General features: G+C 41.3%; 1 protein-coding gene across 1 annotated transcript in view; it reads left to right on the plus strand.

Moving 5' to 3' along the window:
* Positions 1 to 27,950, plus strand: part of AGBL1 (AGBL carboxypeptidase 1) — a 3,520,373-nt gene that overhangs the window by 2,074,611 nt on the left and 1,417,812 nt on the right. The window contains exons 20-21 of the mRNA XM_069624284.1: positions 1,199 to 1,330; positions 1,559 to 1,735. Coding sequence (XP_069480385.1) covers positions 1,199 to 1,330; positions 1,559 to 1,735 — 309 coding nt within the window. The remainder of the gene's footprint in view (positions 1 to 1,198; positions 1,331 to 1,558; positions 1,736 to 27,950) is intronic.

Here is a 27,950-nt window from a genome sequence, read left to right on the forward strand (position 1 = left end):
AAACACAAGCACACTCAAACACATACACTATTTTCAAAGGTTTCATTGGTATCTGTCTACACATTTGAGGGCAAGAACCCTGCTCGTCCACTTAAAAGGACTTCCTCTGGCTGTCCCAGCATTCTTTGGAATGGAGTCTTTAGCAGGTCTGAGAAAGCAGACATGGTAGAAAGCTCCTACGTTGAAATACCAAATGTAAAATAACAAGCCTGAAATTACAGTTTTTTTTAAATTGAATGTTCAATATGCCTTTTCATTTATGTGTACTTTCCTTCAAATGCAGCGGTAGACCACCCACCCTCCCTCCCACATTCCCCCTATGTTCATATATTCCCTTACTCAAAACCCCATCTATTTTTGCATAAAAAAGCGCAAATAAAGTTGGGAGATTTGATGAAAAATCTTCGCGTTTTCCGACTTATTATTTTGTGATTAGTTTTTTGCGGGAATGCCTTCAGATAATCTATTGTAGGTATAAGACAAAGTGCTCACACATGTAAGAGGAAGAAAGGTAGGCGTGTATGTCTCTGCCCTTTCTATGCCTTGTGTAGCACAAACATGGGCCGGGACAGAAAATTGAGGCATACACGCAATATGTCCTCCTATTACGCCTCTGTTTCCAGCACCACTGATTGAAAATGACCCCCATTAATGTTTGGGGGGATCCACTGTATACATAAATAGGGGCACCTTGAAACAATAACATGGTAAATTGCAGCTTGATAGGACTTGCAAGTCCAGCTTCACAACAAAGTAAGAAGGTCATCATTACATGTGAGGCAAAGGAGAGTGTGTCAATTTGAATATTGTTTGAGAGGTATCCGGTCATTGCATCGACAACCAAAGCATCGACAGCCATACCATCTAAAAAAATGCATTGAAAATAAAGCATCTAATACATTTATTTTAGATGGTAAGGGGTTTAGTTTAATAAAAATGGGTTTTAAAAGTTAAAAAAGGAGGTTTGGGAGGACCCCCATTAAAAATAAAATGAAAAAAATTGCATTAGATGCTTTTTTTTCAATGCTTTTTTTAGATGGTATGGCATTAGATGCTTTGGCTGTCGATGGAATGACTATAAACCTTGTTGAGAAGGTTGATGGAAGGTCTTTTGATGTTCACATCTTTGCCAAGTTCACAAAACCTTGTAAGAAACTTTTTACCATGACATACTTGTTTTCTCCTCTTTCATCTGCAGGTTTTCTGTGACTACCACGGTCATTCCCAAAAGAAGAATGTATTTTTGTATGGCTGTAGCATTAAGGAGACCTTGTGGCAAGCCGGCTGTGTGGTGGACAAAGATGTTCTCTTGGAAGATGTTGGCTACAGGGTAAGTGGGACAGGATTTCCATATGAGAAATGTTACAAATACCAAAACAGCCAGGTGGTAAATGTATATGCATTTATTAGAAACGTTTCATGAATGCATATTTCCAAAAAAGAAATTGTAGAGTTGTTGGGCACCGGTGATGAGAGGTCTTGTGCATACAGCTACAACGAATATTTAGTGGAATTAAAGTCTACCATTGTAAATGTATTTTCTCGCTCCCTGTTGCAGGCTCTTCCAAAAATTCTAGATAAAGTTGCGCCAGCCTTCTCCATGACGAATAGCAGTTTCTTGGTGGAAAAGTCACGGGCGTCAACGGCACGTGTAGTGGTGTGGAGGGAAATCGGTGTGTTGAGGAGCTACACCATGGAGAGCACATACTCTGGCTGCAATCAAGGGCCCTACAAAGTAAGTCCTCTGAACGTCTTCCCTGTTTTACACTGCAGCATTATGACGTATATCAGTGCATTGAATGATAAGAATTAGTTAAAATTGTTATAAATATATATGTTGTTTCAGAACAATAGTGGAATCTAAGTAAGATCTGTTTGTGATTGACAATTATTTTGTTAATGGTATCCAGTCTTTAGAAAGACATTTTTATGTAGACATACACATAAACTGAAAATTTCACAACAACAAACCATAATGAAAATGTATGTGGGGGTAGGGTCAAGGGCCAAATATTGTGGGAAAACGGTTTGGGTGGGTTTTTAGTGGTGGGAAACGGGGGTTTGGGGCGGGAGCCCCCCACAAAATTAGTTTTTATGTATAAGTGCATTCCTTATAAAATATGTTGCTATAAAGACATGTAACTTTCGTCAATGGGGTGGGTGGTGATAGTGAACTTAAAAAAAGAAGCTGGAACTCAAGAGCAGCTCTACTTCATGACTGCAACAGATGTTGCCTTGTCTGGGATTCTTCAGGTGCCCGATTATCTAACATTTGCACAAGTTCCAATAAGTGAGCAAATGCTTTGATAATCCAGAAAGGCACAATTTTTTTTTACATTCAGTAGTATCTAAAAACGCTGCAAAAATAAGTCACACTTTTTGTACTATGTTTCCTGCATAACATAAAGAGAAATCTGTTCGCTGCATTTCTGCTCGTGTATCTCAGCCAACATAGTAAACAAGAAACAACTGTTTCAATGTTGCCCTCATTAAAACATGGATTGATAATGCAAATTGGGGTTAACCCTGTTTGCTCCATTTCCAATTATCTAAGCAGCAAAATTGGTGATACATCCATTTGTGCTGCTTTTGTGCACAAGTGCAAAGCTTTGATAATCTGGCCCCAGATACACTCTGCTATATTCACCTGAGCTGAGACCCATTGTATTTTGAAATGTGGGTATTATCTGGGCTGGTGCTGAATTTTGTGCTGTGGTATTAGCTTTTCATGGGAGACCTGTGAATATGTACAATATAGTCCGCGTGGTGTTCCTCAATGAATGAGTGGATGCAACATCTTGCCTTAGAGGCAAAACTGTCACTGGATCCAGCATTCTCACACAATTTTCCAGCCCAAAACGAGTGAAGTCTGCAGTGCTCCTAGAGTTGATAAAGACAATTATTCTGGTAAGTCAATGCCATGAAAATAGTGAGCCTTAAGGTGATTATTCATGCTGCATCCAGTGGAGTGAAGTGATTCGTAAAAAGAAAGAAACACATTGCCTGGTCTTTTTCATGACTTCGCAGCATAGCAGGCATGATTCTGGAAGGCATTATGCACATTCTAATTGTGAAAATAATATGCACCACCGGGGTGGCTGAGCACGCTTGTTTTGAATGGACAATACTGAAATACTCCTGTGTATTGTAGGAGTTGGGGGCTGTGTTGCAGGGGTCTATTAGCTTAGCATACATAGCTTATGCAGAGACAGGCCAATAGAAACACATGCAAGCAATGGCAAAATCAACCGGCGCGCGCACCAGATGGAAATGCACACATTTTCACACAGTACACATGTTTAAAAAAATTATTTCAGGATAATATTTCATTTGACTGCCATGCACTGCGTCTAAATACTAGTATAAACCAACAGGCTAACCCCTTCCCAGGAACCTGTAACATGTCCTTAACTAATTAGTGCAATTTCGTCCAGATGACATAACTTGAAAACAATTTTGGAAAGTGCTCTCATGCAATGGGGTAAGTGCACAGTTATGAGCTGTGTGGCTTCATTCAATAAGAGTTTTAAACATGCAGCATAGCAGAAGCTGCAAATATGAAATGATGCTGTTAAAGAACAAGATCATTGTGTGCACAGGAAGAAGAAGATGCTACATATCTAGTTAGCAGGAGTGGCATTCTCAAAAGAAAAAAATACTGGGCAGAACGGATGTAATAGCATGATCTGTCCGAGGGGAAGGAGTTCTGTTCACTGACAGGGGTATGATATAGAAGGGACTGTTAGTGGGTGTGCTAGGCAGACATCCACCAGCATCCAGGGAGTGACAGTCTGGAGGGATCCTCAAGTGCTGGGCTGAGACAGGAAGTCTGAGATGCTTTGCTGAGGCAGTGCTGGCAGGTTTCTTGAGGTCCTGATAATCCTAACCGGTAGGCGACCCAAGGGAGAGGGATTCCCACGTTCAGCGGTGCAAGGAATCTCGTCAATTTCTAGGTAAATATAGGTCAAGTGAGGGTGTGCTGGATTTGCCTGTCCGATAGTCGGTCAGGAATAGGTCATTTCATGTGTAATATTTCAATGATATAAGTCCATACCGTTGCGAATTTACAAGATTGCTTTACAGTTTGATTTTCATCTGATGCTCATTTTTATATCAGCTTTAAATATTTGTAAAGGTTTAACTTTGTATAATGTTTTGTTAAACCCAAAGGCCCTGATTCACAAAGTGTTTATTCGATGGATTCAACCCATTGAAAAACGGTGTGTGACTCAGACCTTAAGTGCTTTTGAGCACTTTCATTCAAAAGCCTAAACCTCAGACAGTGGTGTTTGGTTGTTTGTTTTTAACCTGAACCCTCCAAACTGTATTTTCTGAAGAAGGAGACACTTTGAGATTCGAAGTAACATCACATGATCACCAAGAAAGGAATCAGGGTCTTATAGGAAATTAGTAGGGAGGCAGTGAGGATGGTCAAGGCTGGACCATGAGTTTGGATGTTAGAACATGCTAATAGGTGAGAGGTGTCTAATGACACATTGCAAAGATCTGTTTATAACCTGAAGGTTTAAATGCCAGAGTGCCCACCTAGCCTTGCAGAGTTAATGAAGCAATAACTATTATGCAGAGTAATAGCAATACTTCTGATCTGCAGAGATTGATTCTACTTGTGTAGTATGTTGCATGAATACTGTCTTTATTAATGTTAGTTGCAGTAGTAATAATTGCAATGACCGTAGTAGCCTTAATGTGGTTGTTTTTATTATCATAAGAATACTATTGGGGAGTTGCAGGGAAAATCAGCAAATTCAAAGCTTCCAAAGCAGACATCGTAACCTGATGATAGTGTTTCCAGTTACTTAAATTACGAAAAAGAAACCTCACGAAAAACCTCTAAAGAAATTGCCTTGTCATCAAATTGAAAAGATTTAGTGAGAAGGATGGGCTGTCTTGGGTGTTTACTATTTGTGCTCCACTGGGGTGAGAGGAGTGCTTGTTCATATTAAACATATTCTCATGTTCAGATCTAGAGGCCGAGGTTGAATTTCACAAAAATAATGGGATTAGAAACTCATTCCTCCTATCTCAACGGATACCTTGTGGGGATATATCCTAGTACCATGTCCATTGGTGTAGGCAGTAGAAGTAGTCTTATGATATACGCCTGATGTCAGTTTAGACTTTAGCGCTCAGAGGTGCATTAAAGTGCAAAAATGAGCAACAAAGATTCCTATAGTAGTATTAGGATTTTAGTGGGAATCTAGACAGGTTAATGTCATATCTCACCATTCAGTTCATTCAGGTTAGTCAGGCACTAGGCAACTCAGTATGCTATATGTATATGTGTTTTAGTTGTGATAGTGTATTTCAGACAACTCAATGTAGGTGTAGAAAATCAGTGTTTAGTAGAGCTAAACCTATGGTGTGCAATGCAGAGGACATAGCTGGCTGAGAAATTGTGTCAGTCACATTCAGACCTTGGGAGAAAGACAGCATGATAACAAGCAAGACCCTATATTGCAGAGGACCATGGCATATGCACATGTGAGTATTGTTATTGATTCCATGAATCAGGGTTTGTGTCAGCAGTGCAAAGTCACTTTGAACCGTGCAAAAAATTCCATGAATCGGGCCCCAAGTATACACGTTTATCTCATTTGAGATCATGTCAGTGTACTAGCTGGCCAATGAATGTTATGATCAAATTGGATATGTTTTCTTACTAGAGAATTGCGTTGTATACATTAGTACTAATTTGTTAATTACCATATGGCATCATTTGTATGATCCTCTTTAGCCAATAATGTGCTAAAATCCATACTATGTTATCATTAGGAACAAACGTACCCTAGTATGACATTACAGGCAGAGCAGTCCACAATTATATCTCATCCCATGTTCATAAGCAGTCACGTCACTATAAAACGGCTGCCGAGGTCCAGAAATGTGTGATTGCAATCATTTTCTATTGTATCATGCGTTCAATGCAACTAAGCATATAAGCTTATCTCATTTTGAGACTCATTTGCTGTGTATTTGGAGACAATTACCAAATGGGATATATTCCCTCAATAGAACAGTTTTCAATCTTATTTATCATGTTGACAATAATTGAGCATAAATATCAGGAATTTACTTGATAATCAACATACACTCATTTCATATAATCACACCATCAGGAAGTAACATAACTCTGAATGAGGTTATAGATATGGAGCTTTTAGTTACATTTAACTCCATTTTCGTATAGGCATTACAATATGGCTGCCCAGTTCTTTAGCACAAAGATGTGTAGTTTGTTTCTACTGCATCATGTGATTACCTCTCCATCATTTATGACTGGCTCTTTAACTGACTCTTATCTTGTGGTCTGGGCCAAGCCCTTATCTGCCGTCTCAGAGGAGGACTGATGATGGTAGGGGTCATAAAGCAAACCAACCAATAGGGAAGGGGTTTTAGGATGATTATACATATCAGCTCCCACATAGCCAATAACAGTGTTTGGTGTTGGGGGGGGCATCTTGACTTGTGCCTCCCTGGGCGTATTCCTGTCGCCAAAGGAGTGGGCGGGGGGGTTCACCACCAGAGACCAGAGAGCTCTTGCTTTCCATGTCTCCAATGGGGTGTTAAGTGTAGTGGCTCACATCTCCAGATGCAAAGGGGGTGGCTTCACTTTGGGGAGAGGTGATGAACTCTTTCAATTCATCACACAGTATTTCCACAGGCAATTGCATCACCAACAACTGAAGATAAGCAATCAGAAATTGCACAGAAACAAACATGTCACCTATCACGCGTTATAAATGCCATATCATATCATATCATAAACAACATGGATGGGCTTGCTTATTGGGATCACCTTTGAAAAATAATTATCTTATCATGACTTCATAAGTGACCTAACAATCATAACAAACAACCCACAGGCCAACACATCAGTACTCTTGTCAAACACATCTAAATCAGAAGCAACAGATATTGCACATGTGTAACTTCTGCACACCCAGACAGTAAGGCGAATGTGATAGACGTGAGTAACCCATCCACAACTACTGAATTCATAGACCTCCACAAAGTAATATGATTGCATTTATACAGACAGGAGTTAACGATGGCTAATAGGTACAGAAACCCTTTGCCACCTACCACAATCGGAATGTAGGCATTTGTTAGCGCTTGGTCCTTAACAGCACAATGGCATGTCAAGTGCAGAGGTTCACATATAAATCATCCATAACATTACTCGACCGTTGAAAGGTATACTATTCCGGTCTTCACACTGGCCCCACAATGAGCACCTCCACCAAGGGAAGCCTGGCCGTAAGGATCGTGTGATCTGCCTCACCCACGCTCCATTAATGGTCTCTCACTGTCCATGGTGTGGTCTTGCAGTGTAGCCATTTTCCAGTCTCTTTTTGTCAAGATGATGTCATGATATGACCTCAATGAGCATGCGCATGCAAACTCTGTGCTCCATATATTGTCAGGCTTTCTCGTATGGCACTATTTGGGCCTGGGGTGTGCCTGAAATGAACATTTAAAAAGGACAAGCAGGTCATTTCCACTCCAACGTGTGCTAGTGATTTTCTTTAACTCTGACAAATCAGGATTTAGCTCTGTCTGACAACGAAGTATAAAAAGTAATCTGCACGTCCTTGCTGCTGTTCTTATACAAACATCCAAGCAGTCTAGTCTAAGGCTGCGTTAAGACCAAGCTAGCGATTTCTTTGGTGTGTGCTGAGTGAAATGGCCGATATACATACAACAAAAGCGAGCATTAGCGTGCAATGTATCATAACCGTGTGATGCCTGAATTTGTATCAATACACATTTCACAGGTGGCAGAGTTTGTGAGAACAAACAACACTTTTTAGTGTGCATTATGTGTATGTTTCACGAACTAAGTTTAATATCCATAGTTTATAAATGAAGAACCTTTCTTTTAAGTACATTCATTTGTTTTCCTCTGCCTTTCGAATATGTGATAGTCCCTCCCACTACTTAAAATATGAATACGAAAAAAAAACATGTTTAAAGGCATGATTCTTATGCCGGGAAATTACATTTTGGAACTAAAACACTTGCTTCAAATAGACTGTGTTCTGCTCATGCTCCCATCCCCCTGCTTAAATTAACCAGCAATAGTCTGTCATTCATGTAAGGAGAATGCCACTTTGAGTTTTGTGTTTTGCTACCTACTATGAAACCGAAAAGCATTCTTCTTTGTTATCTGTCAAATGTGACATTCACATGATTTTTTTTGAAAATATTGAATCGTCCAAACTGTTGAAGATTTGGTAATTGCTATACTAGGAAATCAAAGTCTTCTTCGATGCATTTTTTTCTTTTTCATATCACACGATGAAGAAGCTTGGCAATTCTCTATCTGCTTTGTTTCTGATACTGTATTTATATATACATATATGTATGCTCACCTTTGGGTTTCATCATTGCATTAGCTACAAACAAACACTAACTCCCCATACTTTCTTAGGTCCATCTTTGACAACTAGGTTTTCAGTCTTTCCCCACTTGAGACTGTCACTGAGTGGTAGCGGTCTGCAGTATAAGTAAACATAACATAACATACAAATATCCATTAAATGTGTATATGCTATTGCGTAAGTAATGCAATGTTATGCAACGTGATATGTGTATAGCAATTGCCTGCCTTTGCCATGGCCTCAAAGGGCTTTGTATATTCTGGATGTGCTACCGGGTGTAGTATGAACGTGCATGCTAAACAGTGCTACCGGGTGTAGTGTGAACGTGCATGCTAAACAGTGCTACCGTGCTATCGGGTGTAGTGTGAACGTGCATGCTAAACAGTGCTACCGGGTGTAGTGTGAACGTGCATGCTAAACAGTGCTACCGGGTGTAGTGTGAACGTGCATGCTAAACAGTGCTACCGGGTGTAGTGTGAACGTGCATGCTAAACAGTGCTACTGGGTGTAGTGTGAACGTGCATGCTAAACAGTGCTACCGGGTGTAGTGTGAACGTGCATGCTAAACAGTGCTACCGGGTGTAGTGTGAACGTGCATGCTAAACAGTGCTACCGGGTGTAGTGTGAACGTGCATGCTAAACAGTGCTACCGGGTGTAGTGTGAACGTGCATGCTAAACAGTGCTACCGGGTGTAGTGTGAACGTGCATGCTAAACAGTGCTACCGGGTGTAGTGTGAACGTGCATGCTAAACAGTGCTACCGGGTGTAGTGTGAACGTGCATGCTAAACAGTGCTACCGGGTGTAGTGTGAACGTGCATGCTAAACAGTGCTACCGGGTGTAGTGTGAACGTGCATGCTAAACAGTGCTACCGGGTGTAGTGTGAACGTGCATGCTAAACAGTGCTACCGGGTGTAGTGTGAACGTGCATGCTAAACAGTGCTACCGGGTGTAGTGTGAACGTGCATGCTAAACAGTGCTACCGGGTGTAGTGTGCACGTGCATGCTAAACAGTGCTACCAGGTGTAGTGTGAACGTGCATGCTAAACAGTGCTACCAGGTGTAGTGTGCACGTGCATGCTAAACAGTGCTACCAGGTGTAGTGTGCACGTGCATGCTAAACAGTATATTGCATTAGAAGAGAAGGAAATCACCTGATATTATACATTTGCCTGTATATGGCAGTGGCAATTGTTGGCTGAGATGACTATAAGTGTACTGTTAGATTTAGCAGTTGTTGTCTTGTGCTTCCTGCACCCACGCCTCCCTGTATGCTGGATGTTTGCTGCGATGTGAATGTGCTTTGCTGTGTGTCTTGAAGAACGGGAGATGTGTTTTATCTTATCTCCCTGGATGTTGGCAGTGTGTGAGGTCATGGGAGAATGTTGAGCTAGTGGGTAGAATGTGAATGCTTGAAGTAGGACCTAGCCCAGGCAGCTGATGGATGTTAGCCTTGGTGGTGTGAGCCAGTGGGTCTCCTGGAGAAATGTGCATTCTACTTACTTGTTACTTGATGCAACATAATAAAAGGAACTGCATGTCAACCTACCTGATCTCGCAAGCATCCTTCTTTACAACACCTATGCAAGGTATTATGCCATGGAATATGTGGTCACTGGCATAGACCGACTTTGGCGTGGCACTGAGTCAACTGTTATAACGAGGCTTCAGTGAGCAACATATATAAACATGACTATCTAACACTAGAACACATGACTTCATTTGAGGGCTCTGAAATACTCTACATGCACATTACATGCACAAGACATGCACATTTGACAAGCATTATTTGCACATTTAGTCAATACTATATGTGTACAGGTACATTAAGTGCATGTCTGCATGGCACATGCAAAGCTGGTGCAGGCAACTGCAGGAAAATAAATGACCAAATCTGGATGTAAAAAAGCAAGTCAAGGGGTCACACGGGTAAGTACAACAATTATTCAATTGATAATTGATTCAGATAAGTGTGGAGGGGAAAGAGGCTCAGTCAGATGAACAAATATAACATCATATTTTATTATTTATCAAAAACATCATAGTAGAATAAAAAAACGTTTTACATTCTCACAGTAACATCATAAAATACATATAAATGTATATCAACATTGAAAAAATCTAGACAAATATATCTAAAAGCAACCTATCAGACACTGCTGGATATAATTAATATCCATCTATATTTCATGAGCAGTATATACTAATCAATATAAAGGTGCTATCAAAAAAGTGCTAAGTGACCAAATCTGGATGACATATGAAACTGCGCCATTGCATTACATGCACGCCTGACAGACTGCACCATGTTTATTATAGAGCGAGAAGCACAGGGCTATGCTTAGAGTATAGATCATACCTGGCACAAGGTGTTGCAAGAGAAGTGCACGGCACGTCCTGGAAGGCCCACTATCTCCACCAGGACCTCGACTCAAAAAGAGCACGTCAGATGATCTTCGCACTAGTACCACTACTGTTTATCAGTTCACTTTTCATTATATGTGCTGTGCAAGAGCGGTCGAAATGGCCAGATGGTGAGATAACTTGGAAGTCCATAGTGTAATCCACCAAGACATGATATGATATGATATTTCATTTATATCGTGCCCATACACAGGTGTTTCAGAGCGCGAGAATGAAGCATGTGTATGAAGGATAGCTCAGGGGCAATTCGTGTGTCTTGGAAGCAAGGCAACACAGCACAACACAGGTTTGAATCCTGATCCCGCGCTTAGAAAACACCTGCTGGTATTAAGCGTGATATAAGTGAACAATAAAATAAAATAAATAACATATAAAACACATACCCCATCCTAGAATCGTGGAGTTTCCTCGTATTTACACGGACAACTCAAAAGAATAACAGTAACATTTGCAACTCATTAAAAGCAGTTGGCACCATGACTCAACATTTGCAGCATGTTGATAGCGGTAGACGCATGAACAGTTGCACTGATCAAACATAACGCATGCAGGGTCAGCTTCCTCCATGAACATACATAGAACATACAGTGCCTGCCAGAAGCATCACTTCTTGGCCACAAGGAACATGAACAGTAAGGAGTTAACATGTCTGATAACCAACACATACACCAAGTGCTAAGTAAATTACTGTTCTCCCACAGAGGCGAATTCGTCTGAGAAAATAAACATAACACATGATGGGCATAAAGGTGCCAGTGCTTCCATGAAACTCTGTGGATGGGAGGGCACCCGCCCGGCAGAGTTGTACTTTGGCAATCCGGAAACAACAGTGTGGGTAAGCTTACCAGCACCGTTGTTTCAGGACTGGCAAGGTTAGAATGAGGCCTTTTTTATGGGTTTGATGTCATTTCATCGCGGGATGTTTTTCGTGGGGTTTTTTACCGTGATTTATTTTACAAAAAAACCCATCAAATTTTTTTTACATTATTTTTGGGGGGTTCTGCCCCCAAACCTCCCATTTTCTTTTATTTCTATTTATTTCCAAACACCCTCACCCCATATATATAATTTACATAACGCCCTAAAAAATGTCATGGGTTTTTTCTAAAAAAAAGGTTGCGGCAAAAAACCCATTTAAAAACATCCCGCGATGAAAGGACGTCATACCGTTTTATGGATACTAGAAAATTCAATATGTTATCTTTGTAATATGACTCAAATCAGCACAATAACAGATGGAGGATGTGTCATAAACTGAGGCCTACCTAAAGAGAACTGGCTGCATTATTGATTTTAAGAGACGGAAAAAATCAGGGACATGATAAGAAATGGTTATCACATTCCAAATGTAAACAATGTGAAGCACGTGTGAGAGATGTAAAGAGTGAACAACTACAACAATGTGAGAAAGTCAAACGCATATATGATAACTTCAAGTATCAAGAAGCCTTCTCGTAAGCAAAACTGACTAAAGTACTAAGTAGTTAGTACGAAGTACTAAAGTACTGGCTAAGCTGACTAAAATACCCGCGAACAGGGTCGACAGAAGAAGGGGAAAGTTAGACCTTGAAGAAACAAAAAAGGGGAAAGTTAGACCTTGAAGAAACAAAGAAACCGACAGAAGAAAAGGTTGTAACAACATCTTCAAGATGAGAGCAATCCAGGCAAAACCAAATGTATAAGAGATGACAATGCAAAAGAGGCAACAGAAGAAACAACCAAGCCAGATAAACATGGCTACTTTTCACAATGTTCCTTGTAAGTTGCTTGTTGAGTACCATGGATATCTCATATTGTTGTTTTATTAACGAGGGGGAGAATTGATTATGTGCACAAATTAAAGACACACATGGGCATTTTGGACAACAATCTTCCATGACGTAATTGTGATTTGGGAGGATGACTTGATCTTCTGAACGTCATTACACTTCTGCATGATGTACACCTGTAATGTACTAATTACAAAGCAGTAACATGTTGACATATCATTAGAAAAACGACATTCAGAAAAACACTGACCCGAAGAAGGTTGACATAAAAATACATTGGGAAGAGGGCTAAAACAGATTCAAGCAAAGGTAAAACAGTAGGGACTAGAAGGGGTGGTCTTGGAATATTGGGGTGGTACCCCCCCCCCGCCCCATTGAGCGATGGCTTTACAAAAAAACAACATTGCACAAATATACACATTTGTAGGCATTTGTTTTGAATTTATGCAAGCCTATTACGAAATGGAAACTTACCAAGCCTTAGAGCAACACTAATGCAAAACCTCCTGACATTTCTTTTACATTATAAGTGAGCTACAATATCTGTCACTGGTGGATCTCAGAGAGCGTGATTCAACAGGATTTTGCGATTTAACTTTTTGGTGCAGACATTTGGTTCTGTGGGTTTCTGTTAAATTGTGTTTTTTAGAGGGCACACTGCTGCCACAAGTTGCCTCATGGTGCTGAGAAAAAAGAAAATATGTTTGCTGACAACTTAAGCAAAGATTCCTAAATTAGTAGTCACAATGGCTGGTGAACAGAAACAATTTAAACTCAATTTTAAATATTGAAAAGTGTGGTATTACTCTAAGAGTAGCGGGGGGAGTGTTCCAGAGATGCGCTGGATAGCCAAATGATCTGCCACCACATTGAATTCTGAGAAATAGATATGAAAAGAAGAGGAGCTAGATCTTAGCATTCCGAAGAGTGCCTATGCTGGAGGATATCTTGCCAGAAGGTTGGAGCCAGCGCATAGTATGCTTTGTCAGCGATGCTTAAATGTGATATGGGCTGAGGCAGGGAGCCAGAGTAGCGCACACAGGACTGGAGAAAATGGAGTCTCTTTTCCTGGTTGCAGTAAGAGCTTTTTCCACAATGTTTTGAAGGTGCTAGAGGCGCCAGGATGCCAAACGTGAATAGGCATTATCAAGTATGGGCACTACGAGTAGCAGTGTGCAGCAAACATCTGTTCTTGGTCTAGATGCCAGAATCTATCTTGGAATACCACATTCCCTTGGGGTATCACAGATATCATTAAATCAGTGATAACCCTCAGGTTTATCAGTTGGGTAATCAGAAAGTTTCTTTTACCCTATATCTGTTGGCCGAAGGGAGAACTCACAATGGATGGGAAGAGCACTGACAATAAGATGCACTGATTTAAACGAGTCAGATTCAGAAGGCTTGATTTGTTAATCGATTTATTAATGACAGCGAGACAACAGGTAGGGAGGATGGCACCTCACTCGAGCCGAACGCACTCAGAAAAAGCTGCATGTCATCTGCATAGTTATAGCGATCTATACCATAGGACGAGAGGCTTAGATAAGGTAGGCCTGAGTGGGCAAGGCCCACCGGTAATCAATAAATGCCCACTCAGCAGCACTGTGTGGGCATGTACAGATGTTAATGTCACTGTGGTGGGTCCAACTACATTAGCGTCAGGCTCCACTTGTTAGACAATCCTGGCTATGCTTCTGCATAGGACCTAAGCAAGCTTAGCAAGAAAAGAACACACACACTAGAAATACACATTAAGCAGTCTCTCTTAATTTTGCTGTTTAGCTGTTCATTTGTCTGTCACATGTTTTAATTTCTATCACATGAAAAATCTTACAAACATTTTACCTGAAATACCACTGAAGATTCTTTCAATAACCTCTATGCATGCAGCAAGGAATTACCCCACGCACTATAATGGGCACGCAACGCTTCTTTATTGCCTTTGTGACACTCTATAGTGTCGGATTTCCCATTTATATGTTTGCTAATAAAGGGACCGGGATCAGGATCATAAATGGATGGGGCTGTCAGTGGAGCTGGTATAGAGGCAAAGAAAAGAAACACGGCGAAATCAAATAGGAGCTTGATAAGTGTGAGAGAGGAGAGAGCCTTCTGCCTAGAAGCCTTGCCTGCCATCCATTTGTCGAAATGGATACCACCACAGCACCAGCTGTACACATCACTTGTGAAGTCGCACATGTATCCACCCTCACACCCATGATCTCCAGGCTCTTCATGGAGCTCTGTGAATATCCCCAGCTAGATCACAGGTTACACATTCAGAAACATGCAGATGATCACATTTCCACCTGGAAATATCATCCATCAAAGACATCCACCTACACAAGGTCTTGCTCACTCAGATTTTGATTTTGATCCCTTGCTCCCATTCCAAATCTAACCTCACCAAGTGGGAATTCCGGCTCTTCAACAACACCAACCACGCCCACACCCAGACTTGGCTGTCAACCAGAAAACATGTGGATTTCACCCCACAGCTCACATTGTGTACTTCGTCTCTGGGAATCCATGCAGGCAACCACCGAGCATGCATAGGAAAAAAACCTCAAAGAGCACGTTTTCCACCATCCCCTTACTAGCAGACACCAAAGTCAGTTCTTGATCCCATTTCACCTAGATGGAGGAACCCTCCCCAGCCCCTCCGCTCCCTGACCTGCCCACCGCCAACTAAGCACTTATGAGAAGCATCATATGTGGCTCTGTACCATAATTCCCACCCTCATCTCACTTCACTGACAAAATCTACACAAATGCACCACCGTTGAATCCAGGCGAATTATAATCAAAGCTGTCACCGTGCATACTCCTTCCCACCTAGCATACAAGATCACCATCTCTGACAATAGGCACATCATCAGAAGTCAGGATATTGCCATGCCAGAGAAACAGAAAAGCAGAAATAAATTAGTAGTCAATACAAATTCTCACTGCATGACCCCAGACTATATAACCTCATGTCAATCAATTTCAGACTCAGTTCCATTTCAGCAAAGAAAGCAAGATCCTTAATTGAGAACCGTCTTCACACCCTGTAAGAAACTTGGAATCGACCCAACTCCATAGCCCGTTGGACCACTCCCCTTTGCCAGACACCCCATATAGCTTGCAAGCTCCTTTTAGCAGCGTTACATGTCCTGCAGTTACTGTGCATGTTAACTATTCCCTGCTACCTTAAATGTTATTTCTCTAATTCATTCTGCATTATAAGAACCCCCCTCTCCCCAGTAACCATCTAAAGTATGCCTGTAACCCATATCGGTTTACAGCACACTGTTGTATCTCAAAATAGGTTCACTCTCAATACGTATCCTAAATAAAACAAACATAAGTTAAAAAGTGTGGAAAAGGATCAAGAGGGCAAGCCAAGTGCCACAAATCTTGAATGTTGTCTCGGGAGGAGAGCCCAGCAGCAACATGCTCGCCTTTTAAGCAAGACGACACGGAGCAACACAGGTTCGATCCCTGGGTACGCGCTTAGAAACCTCGAGGTATTAAGCGCATTATAAGTTACCGATCATATCATATCACTTCCTAAATAAACGTGGAGCAGAATGTTAAATTGATTTATACCACGCATCACTGCCATTGTCATGGTCTCCAGCCGCTCTATAAAATAAAGAGGGTCAGTGAAAGGGATTGACAAGCACAGAAGAGAAAATGGTATTTGGCGAGGATGATGTTGTTAAATTGTGCCAGGGCAAGTCAAAATTGGAAGTTCGGGTGGTCTCCCCAACAAGAAATGTAACCACAAAGAAACAAAAGAGGTGACAAAAACAAAAAGGAAATCAAAAAATGTGAATTACAAGTAAATATTTTGAAAACATACATTTGAAACAATACCAAAATGAATCACGTATATGAAAATAAGTAGAGAGATTTTCAGAAAATAAATTATCAAATGGAATGTGCTTTTCCCTATCTATGCATCTCTCTATGAGTTTATGTTATGTTATGTTATGTTATAAGAACTTTGCAAATGGCTTCACAGTGCTGGAGACAGAAGGCAGAGAGAAATAGAATGCTGAGTTTTTAAAATAGTAAAGTTTTTAGTTTATGCCGAAATCCGAGATGATCAACAGTACTCCGCAGCGTAAGAGGAAGTTTGTTCCAGGCTATGGCGGCCACAATAGAGAAAGCACACCCACCTGACCAGGCCAACCTGAACTGTGGAATAGCTATACGGAGGGCTGATTAGTTTAGTTTAGTCTAGTTTAGTTTAGTTTAGTTTAGTTTAGTTTAGTTGATTTATTTTTACTGCGAGCCGAACCCAAGGGTAACTGGGCATCATAGACTTAGAGCGAGTTTCAATAGGTTACAAAACATTTTCAGATTTATACAAGACAGTAGATATAAGTGCAATTGACCAGGTTACAAATTGAGAACGTAGAGGCAGAATGGGAGAGTAATGCACTTTTTTGTCTTGCAAATACTCTGCTCCAATGCTGTTAAAGGTCGATGAACCATACACATAGATTTCAACATATCACAGGCCTCAATGGGAAGCCAATGTAATTGCCTCAGAAGGGGGCACATGTGAGTAACAAAAGAAGGGCAAAGAATGGATCGTGCTGCAGTATTTTGGTGAAGTTGTAACCACTTAATAAGGTAAAGAGGCTGCCCCAGGTAGAGCGAGTTACAGTAGTCCAGGCCTCTTAATACTAGTGCATCTACCACCGGGGCTTGACAGACTGTGGGGATGAAAGGAATAACCTTCCTTAAGACCCGGAGTTTAAAGAGGCCAGTCTTACAAACTGCCGCCACCTACTCCTCCATGGCCAAAGAGGCCGAGAGTTTAACTTCCAGGTTTTTAACCGCCAGCACAATAGTAGAAAGGTGGCCAAGTGAAGGAGACCAGAAGTCAGCAGTCCAATACAGCTGGGGGGAAGTAGTCCCAACAACCAAGACCTCTGTTTTACTAGCATTGAGGTTCAGCCAGTTAGACGACATCCAACTACCCATTTCCTCCAGGCATTTCCTCAGTCTTGCAGCAGTCTCAGACTGAGTCAGATACAACTGGACTAAGATCTGGGTGTCGTCTGCATAGGAGTAATAGCGTAAACCATGGCCTTGAAAAAGGAGGAGAAGGCGGCTGATATAGACATTAAATAGAATCGGGGAGAGTGCCGATCCTTGAGGGACCCTGCAGGCAAGGGAGACATGAGAGAACCGAAAAGGGGGAAGAGATACCGACTGGGACCTGTCAGCGAGAAAGGCAGTGAACCAGTCAATGACTCGGCCAGACAAACCAGCGGCGGACAGACGGGAGACCAGGGTGAAATGATCAACCGTGTCGAAAGCCGCCGACAGATCTAAAAGAAGGACGGCTCCGACACGTCCCTGGTCCACTGGGCGTACAAGGTCGTCAAGCACTGAATTCAAGACAGATTCAGTGCCCCGCCCCGGACGGAAACCAGATTGAAATACGTCAAAATAGCAGGAAGATTCTAAGAAATTGGGGAGCAGCAGGGAGAACTTCCATTACTTTCATAATGCTTGGCAAAAGAGAAAAAGGCCGATAATTAGCTAACACTTCAGGGTCCAGGGAGTTTTTTTTTTAACAGGAGGATGACCAAAGCATGTTTAAGAGAGGGCAGGATAACACCCGTGGTGAAGGAATGATTAACCGCAGAAGAGATATGAGCAATCATATTGCCAGACAGTTATTTTAAAAGTGCCAAAGGTATGGCATCCGCTGGGGAGGCAGATTTGAGGTGCTGACTAGCTGATAGAATATCAGCATCTGAAAAGTGAGGAAATGTGGACCACGTCCCTAACGAAGGGAGAGCTTCATTGTGTACCTTTTCAATAGATGACGCCTCGGCTTCAACTTTTATATTATCTCTAATGGTGGATATTTTTTCCACAGTAAAAGAAGAGAGAGAGAGTCACATAGGCTCTGTGAAGGTGGCACTGAAGGGCAACCTGTCTCTGGAGCAGAGAGTGAGTAGACCTGGTTAAATATGTCCTTGGGTTTGTTAAAGGCCACCTCAACTGTGTGGCTAAAGTAGGCTTTCTTCGCGTTAAAGATTTTTTTTTTTTATGAGGTAAGAGCATTGTGGTAAATAATTTTGGCTTCGACAGAGTAAGAGACGCGCCATTTCCTCTCAGCTTGTCTATACTGCAGTTTGCTAGATCTAAGCTCTTTAGTCAACTAGGGTTCAGAAGGGCGATTCTTTTGTTTGCACATTTTTTCAGGAGCTAGCAAGTTAGCAGTTGCTATAAAGGAGGATTCCAGGGTGGTCAAGGAGCAGTTAGCTGCCTGCCCACAATGTCCTTGCAAGGAGGAGATTACTTCGTGATTAGCCACCCCACGCCAGCTGCGTTTGCTGATGGCAGGCTATGGTCGAGGGAAGGAGGGTGTCTTTAAGAAGATCGAGAAAGGGACGAGAAAGTGATCGGACCAGGCCATCGGGATAGGATGGGCCGTGTCAGTAATTGTTTCTGGTGCAAAGATAAGATCCAAAGTATTTCCTTGATAGTGGGTAGGTTCAGTTACTCTCTGGGGGAGCCCAAGGTCAGACAGTTTAGATCTGTCTCTCCCCATCATTGTCTCTGATCCTTTATGTCTCTGAGCGTACCCATCAATCCGACATGTATAATGCATTTATATATTTTTTTCTTGTTAGCTAATATCTGTTGAGTTCTTTCATTTGCATATGCACACGACACGGCTTAGTATATCATCCAAATGTATAACATATTAGTATAAATGATTATTTCCCATTGTACTGCTCCAGAATACATTAATAATACCCCAAGGGGAACGATTCAGCATATTCATACTACACAGCATATTTTAATGAAAGCTATATGTAATATTGACATCTTTTGGCCCCGACGTACACCATTTATCAGCACCTTGGGGTAAAATCCTGCAAAGTGAAGGGGGCTATTTTTCAATGTATAAGGGATCATATAAATATAGCCTTCCACTTTTGCTTTAATGTGCAGTGTTACTGGAGACTCTGATGGCTTCCGCCATCCATTTAGCATACAGGATCAGCACCTTGTTCGGTGGGGCTCTCAATGATCCGAACGGAGAACGGCGTGTCCTCATCAATTCTTTCCTTGTGAATCTATTACTGCTAAAGCTTAATGATGGCGTGTAATTATTTCCAGATTAGTAGTTAGGCACAGAATATGTTACTGAGAAGGGATATTAACAGGGTAATGTGGATCAGCCTCCAGCCCTGAACACATGCAAATGCTAATTCACAAGAAATGACAAGAGGCTGCTACTTTGCAGCAAAGATTGACACACAAATGAGATGAAGTCTTTGCTGTGCATCACAGGTGCTGGTTAATTTACACATGTAAACATTTCTGACATGTCAAGGTATTTGACAAAATAGTCTTATCATATGGGCACATTTATGTTTTTCTCACGTTGTTGTTGTTTTTCTATAAGCCTTCTGTGCTTCAGAACTTTGCCAGCCAGCTCAAGAAAATTGTACGCAGTCAACAAGAAGCAACAGTTGGTGTATGGTCATTGTACACCTCCTTTTCCCTGTCCTTGAGTCACAGTTCCAATTCACGCGGTTTGACTTTTGTACGTTACTTCTTTGAATGCATTGGTTGTAATAGGATGTGTTTTCAAGTGAGAGGGAAAGGTCACTGTGTGTTCCTATTGATTGCATACATTCTCCCTAAGCTACTTAGAGTTTGGAATTAAGGCTGGGCTTTAGGGGGCATTTTCCAGCACGTGTAGATTAGAGAACAGAACATTTGTTTTATTTCCTACGCATTTCTGATCAAGGTGCCTGCCTTATTCACTGCCACCATTTTTGCTCAGCAATGCAATGTACTGCAATGGAATAAGGATTCATATGGCGCCAACTACCAGCAGGTTGATTTGGTGATGTACAGGCTTATCGCCGAAAACTTTGAGTACACACCTGTGGTGCACAGACGGTATAACGTTGTTTCATCGCCAGTATTTTCTACGACTGGCTTTTAAATGTGTACAGAATTATGGAAAAGGTAAACAACATTTTTAGGGGGGCTGGGAAAGGGCAGCTAAGGGGTTGGGGTTAGGGAATAGGTAACAATAGGTGGTTGAGAGGTGTGTGGGGCGGTTACCCCCACACAAAAAAAATGTGATGACATTTTTTTAAAATTCTGTACACGTTTAAAAGCCAGTTGCAGAAATGAGTGGTGATGAAAGAACATAGAACCACGCAGACATGGGTCTGTGGGGTTCAAAATGAAAATGAGAGCTCGGAGAAGAATGCAGTGGAACGGTAAAAGAGAGTAGTCTAATCAGAGGGTATGTGGTAGAAACAGAAAGACCATACGTCGGATTTACAAAGTGTTTTCCAATGTGAGTGCACCATAGTGAAAAGCTTTTGTAAATCAGGCCCACAGTAAAAATGTTGTTTCTGCTCGAATGTTTCGAGCTAACAGATTGCACTGCATCTCAGCAGGTTTTCTCGTCTTTTGAAGGATTGAATGTATACTAGGATTACAAACTTTGGGCCTCATCATGAGTTGGGCGGTAGCCTTTAAATGTGGTAGTAACACTATTAACGCCGTATTTAAGGGTCCATCCAATCTTGGACTGGCAGCATTTACCTCCAGCTTTATGCTGGGGGTTAAGGGACCGCAAAAATGATGATTTTGAGTGCAATTACTGCACGGTAATACCATCGGAAATTCTGGGGAATTACAGTTACCGCACAACCTGTCATCTAGCGGTAATACCATGAATACAGTTGGGATACCACCCAATTCGTGATGATGCTGTTAGTCTCCAAGGGTGGAACCAGGATTCAAACCTGTGTTGCTTTGCATTGTTTTGCTTCGAAGAGCAACGTGTTGCCACTGAGCCATCCTGCCAGCCCAGCCTCATTCCAACATATATCTTCGGTGAAACGCTGTTTAAAGAATAGAGAGGCAACACACAAATGAATTAAAAAAAAGTACAGTGCCAATTAGCCAAGAGTCACACATAAGTTGTTTGTCTATTAATGGATTCCCTGACATGATACAGAATCCTATTAACAGAGATGGTCACAGGATTCACAGCAGTGTCATTTAACTCGGTCTAATCCTACCTGATAAATATAATACAATTAGTTTACCAAGTAATCAGGGACATTTTTAAAAGGTAAGTCATGGCGTGAATTCTTTGATCACATTCCACAAGGAGTTATTTACAAGCTGAGCACCCATCAGTTAGGAGTCTGTTTGACACCCATCCAAAGGATCGATGTTAAGAGTGTAGATACAATATATTCATTCAGATGAAAAGGAGGCAGAAAGGGAGGATCTTAGGGTTGGTCATTTTGAAGGTTGTGTAGCCTACACTAGTTTGAGCAAGACCCCAATCACAATTCAATGAGTTTAAACAACCTGAAACTTGTGTACTTTATCCAAGGTTTGGAGGAAAACAGGACACAAAGTTCTGGCACCATGTATTCCAACTGCAACAATAGTATCTTTCTTGGCCTCCCACGGTATCAAATCTACAGGTTGCATAGGGCTCAGAATGCATTGGTGAAATTTCTCCTGAGAAAAGGTAGGTTGAGTATATCAACCCTGAACTCAAAGCCCTGCCCTGGTTACCAGGGAGGCAGTCCACAGTATTCAAGTCCATGGGTATGGTTTAGAGGGACTTTTAAGAACAAGTACCTCGTTTCTGTAGCAATAAGTTTGAACTCTGCACACCAGGGCATTCTGTACGCTAATGCCCATCTCCCCCTAAGATCCCGTGAGTTAGGAAAACCAATGTAGGAGAATGTGCCTTTCTGTTTTCTTAGCCGCAGAAATTCAAAGCCCTACCAAATGATATCACAAGAACGGCTGACCACCTGAAATCTAGGAGCCGCCCGAAGACTCACCTTTTACTCTGCCATAGTCTGTAAGTATATGTATGAGATCGAATCGTTTAGCACCAAAGGGCCTTGTGCTCTAAGAGAACTGGACAATGTGACCAATTATGGAGTTCAGGTCACTCTTTCAAACATGTTCAGAGAGGGAGGTGGGTGGTGTTAGTGCTCAGGCGTGTTCAGGAAAGAAAACTCCTTTGGACATGTGAGAGTGATTTCGTGCATTTGAGTGTCATTTTAAAGAAGGTTCAGAAATAAAGATCGTTTTCATTACCATATTTTGGAATTAGGGTAGAATTAGGATTCAGGTTTTTGATATGATATGATAGGTTATTTATAACACGCTTAACACCCAGAGGTTTCTAAGCGCTGACCCGGGGACCAAACTGCTCTGTGTCGTCTTGCTTCCAAGGCAAGCACGTTGCTCTGAGCTATCCTCCCGGGATGAGTCAGAATGTGATGGAAAGATGGCTTGACTTGCACATGCAGATGTAGAAGATCATTATTAATTACTTGCAGAGATGCTCATTCCTGGTTGATCTGAGCAAATAGAACATCAAATACCATGTTCTGAGAGTAACAGTTGTTTTTCCCTGATGGAGCAGAAAATCACGGTGACCCTGACCGGAGTGAGATATATATTTTTGCAGGGTAGCAAATGTCTGCATTAATTGGGTGTTGTTAACTCATTTAAACCAGGCACATTGATCCGCTCATAAACAAGTGTTTGGGGGACCTGGCCAGTCTTTCCAGGTACCACGGTCTTGCCATCCATACCAGCCAAATCAAAACCATGGCAATGAACATGCCTAAACAGTCAAAGGGCAATGTGTACAGACATAGGGATTCATTACGAATTTGCCGATATCCTGGCTGTGTTACTGCCAGGATACTGGCAAACAGTAATAACGTTACCTGCACCTGACATGCCGTTCAATACCGGCATTATTGAGAGGGCAGGCGCTGGCGGTAAATTCTTATTCCATGGAGTCCCATAGGACTACATGGGGGGATGTTGCCAGTAATACCAGAATTATTTTGATAGTAGGGGTCAGATTTACCTCCAGCACCTAGCTGGAGGTATAGCCTCCATCCCTACCGGCAAACTTGTAATTCGCAGGTCCAGTAAAAGTGCTGGTAAATGTTATTACCAGCACTTTATTACCGGACAGACAAAATGTTAATGACCCCCAAAGCCTGCATTATAATATTTAGCTGTGTTTTAGGCCTACTCTGGGTGCCAAAACTGCCCTTCCTGAATGGCCCACAGTCTTTGGGTTTAACATAATCGGGACAACATACCCATTTGCACTAGACTCATAGCCATACCGGATTATCTTTCTGAAAATAGTAATGAGACACTCTAGTAACCATCAGGCTGCAAAATTATAAGGCGCTGGATTCACACTGCGCCCCAAGCTCGCTTAGACCTAATCCTATTCCAAAATGGCTGACAGCGTTACGAAGAGAAGAAATTGGGATCATGTGACTGAGAGTCACGTGATTGGGAGCCCAGCACTACCTTTGAGTACAGGATACAGCGGATAACCCCCGATGCGACTTGCAGACACGCTTTTTTGAACTTCTTTTACCAGGACAAGGTAAGCTACCCTTTAGCTACCCTTTAGAATAGCAACCACGTTTCAGCCCTCATGTTGACCCACCATACCTGACTGTGCCCATTATTTCTTTAACTCAGATACTCCTTGCAAATTCCTTGGGCTGTAATTTATGAACGCTGGACACCACAGGAAACATCAAGAACAATCACGTGCAGAAAGTCTCAGCAACCATTTTTCTGGTGCTCCAAGATACCTCCTTCCTCTCTATATGAACATCCTGAGGAAGCTGTGTTAGATTACAATAAAATCAGGGTCTAACGCATGTCCTTCCCTTTTTTGTTTTCACTCTGGCTGCATACTCAGTCATTTGTCAATACAGACATACAAGGCCACGAGTAGTTCTCGCACCGGCTCCATTCCATTCAAATAACTCTATGGATATGGAAGACAGACTGATTATACAACTAGCTGGCCCACAGGTACTTACGTGGATGTACCCAACCTGATTTGCTCTGAGACCATTACTACTCTCCGTCCTACCTGATTAGAAACACTCTATTTAAAATCACATAGGAAATGTTGATTTTTCTCTTTAATTGCAGACACTGGTAGGGATTCTTGACCTTCAAAAATAGTATAGATCAGCGACACCTCAGCAACTATCCACATCAACTACTTCCATCATATGTATGGTAAATTATACCCCAATGCTATACGTCTGGCTAACGCATAGAAATTGCATTGCACATCGGCATAATAGACACCATAGGTACCACTCTTGGGGGCCTTCATCTGCCTTTGCCTCCTTCTCTCTAATCTGTCACGCAAGCACTTTTTGTGTGGTGATGGATTACGTTCTTTAGATTCTCTGATTATGTTAAAACATCAGTGCATCTACCTTTTGATAATTTTTTCTCTAAATGCTGTCAGACTCTCAATTTAAAGGGGGGCATGCAATCAGATAATGAGAACATTCTTGATGCATGGACATGATTGTAAGGAACCTTTTCCTTATCTAATTTTGTTTTCACCCTCCCCTCCTTCCCTTTTCTCCATTCCTTTTGCTCCGCAGGAGTTGTCCAAATAACCTGTTCTTTGGTCGTGGGAAAGGCGCAACAGCTACTTTTCATGGCCAAAACATATTCAGCCCTGTGTGCACATTATAGTTGCACATGTTACAGGCTTCTCATATTTGAATTGTTAACATGTGAGCCTTATGTAGACCCCAGTGCCCACAAATTGGCATTAGGGCAGATATATTTTCTACAGAACAATTGTTTGAGGTCTACATTTCAGCTAACACTGTATTAGCACCTATATGCACTAAGTGACTGATTTCTGTCTTTTTGAACAACATTTTGTGCATTTTATGTATGTTTATATATTTTTGTAATTTTTTAGAAATAAACATGAAAGAATACATGTCTAACTAAAAAACCTTTGGACATATGATGAAAAACGTAAAAGGTCTTAATTACGACTTATATGTGATTGCAATTTAGAGGTCAAATGTACTTTGAGAGATAAGACGTAGAATTCAGAGCACATTCTGACATTTTCACACCTTTGAATCAGTGGAAAACGTATTCCAGATTAAACGATTTATCAGACAAGATAACTTCTTTGTAATATAAGTATATTGTAAAGGCCCTTCCTGAAACAACATTCAGGCACGATGGAAGGTGGCCATACTGCCTACTCGAGTTACTGGACCTGCATGTGGCCTTATATACCATGGACATGTGCATGTTGCTTTGGAAGATGCAACGAGCCATCTGAAGTCCTGTGATGGTCGCAATAATGTGTTCTTTCTCAGCTGTGTTGGGCAAATTCCATTATCCCAACAGACAATTGATGTGTCTGGTCAAGGGTGTACCCTTTTCTACCCCATTGTGTTTACTATTATATCAACCTTCATGAAGATCTTCTCAGCCCTGGCATGCATATTTTACTCTTCGAGACCTGAAGGAACCACTAAAGTCTACATACAAGCACCTCAATAAAAAAATAGATTGAATAAGGAGGGCCTGTTAACAGAGGAAATACACACATTCAGAGGGGCGAAGCAAGGTTGTCCCCTCACCCCGGCGCTGTTAAACCTTTTCATTTCTGACATTGGGGATTGCCTTTTAAAGGCAAAAAGATTTCCTGCGACTGTTGGAGGCGTAAAACCTGGTTACTTACTGTATGCAAACAACCGTATACTGATTGACCAGACAGCCAGTGGTCTGCAATGTTAACTTTCCAGTTTTGAAGAATATATTTGAAAATATTACTTGCAGTTCAATGGCTCGAAGACAAAAATCCTGGTATCGAAGAATCCTCGAAAACTGAACAGGTGTCCATGTTTAAGTACCTGGGCATTTTAATCAACACGAGTCTCACCGAAGCAACTATGGTTGAATGATGGCAAACCGAGTATAATGTATTAGCAGAAAGTAATGCCGCTTTTCTATGACTCCAACTGTGGAGTTCTATAAACTCAAAGTGACCCCTTCACTGGTCTATGGGGAAGATGCCACACTCTTTTTCCCAGACAGGGTGTGATCAAAGCTGGAAGGGTTATTCTGGAAAATGGTGCTATGTCTCCCCAAATCAGTGCCCATACAGATCCTACGGCGGGAGATGAGGTTAATTTCTCTGAAGACTATGCTCGATTGGGCATGTGTGTCGTTATTTAGGGAATGTATCTTGGAAGTTATCCCTCCTCCTATTTATGATTTTTTTTTATTGTTGTTTTTGATGCAAGCATCTTTACAACAAATACAAAAGATACAAATGAAAGTACATTTACATTTACATAAAAATGACACTAATAAAAATAAGAGTAAAAAGAGATATTTAAAACAGAAGATAAACATACAACAAATTACTTTGCAATTGTTTTAAGAAACTCTCTCTGTACTTCTTTCGGAACAACTGAATAGATTCCAGTGAGATTGCATACACCTTGTAAGAAATAGATAAGGACAAAGGTTGTGCACTACAGTAATGGATCAAGGTGTAGGGTTTTGTTGGAAACAGTTGGCTCCTCGGAAGACGAACTAAAAGACAACCCAGACAAAGTAAAAATAAAAGTCTGGAGAAGCAGACTTCTGAGGAAGCAAACCGGTTGAAATTCTTTTATCACCTGAGACATGAAGTGAGTGCATTTGGGTTTCTGCCAAAATATTTATCTAAATTTCCCAAATTCTTATTATAGATCGCAATTCATGAGGATTAGATTGAATGTAATGCCTGTGGCGGATCTACTATCATTGAGAAAGAAGCTGAGACCCAGAGTGGTTACTTGCAATCACTGTAAAAAGCAGAGGGTGGAGGGTAACTTAAAGCACTTACTGCATTTCTGCCAGGAGTGGACAGCACTGAGAGCAATCCACTTTAAGTCTTTCGTGGAGGCACACAGCACTTTAGCGGCAGAAGATTGGTGGTTGCTTTTAATTAAAAATACCTCTTTGGTATTGGCAACAGTTTTGTTTCTAGATGTTATTTTTAAATCAAAAGGTGAAATAATGATGACCAAGGGCTACGTGCTGTATTTTGTATTTTCGAATGTTAAACTTGTCTTAATGATGAAAACTCGATGGGATGATACATTTTGTTAATTGATGACTGGATGAAATTACAGAAAGGTTGTAATAAATCAAAATTTGGAAAAATAAAAAAATAAAAAAAAGTGTATCACTTCCAAGAGTGGTAGTATCCACCTGTGTATCTGTTTTGCTCTCCTGAAGGGTGTATTATTCTTTATGGTACGCATCACCAGGCCTGTATGTGCCAAGCGTGAAGATGATGGCATAGTGATGATAGCGCCTAATCTGTCACTCCTTTTTGTACACTCCGATGCTGTAAATAGTGTGTATATGTTTCAAATGTAAATGTTATAACTCTGATATTATGTATACTGTCTGTAACCTATGAAACGTGTACTGCGCCCAGATG

The sequence above is a fragment of the Ambystoma mexicanum genome, chromosome 11 (genome assembly GCF_040938575.1).
Source record: "Ambystoma mexicanum isolate Mex_15411 chromosome 11, UKY_AmexF1_1, whole genome shotgun sequence".
Classification (NCBI taxonomy): Eukaryota; Metazoa; Chordata; class Amphibia; order Caudata; family Ambystomatidae; genus Ambystoma; species Ambystoma mexicanum.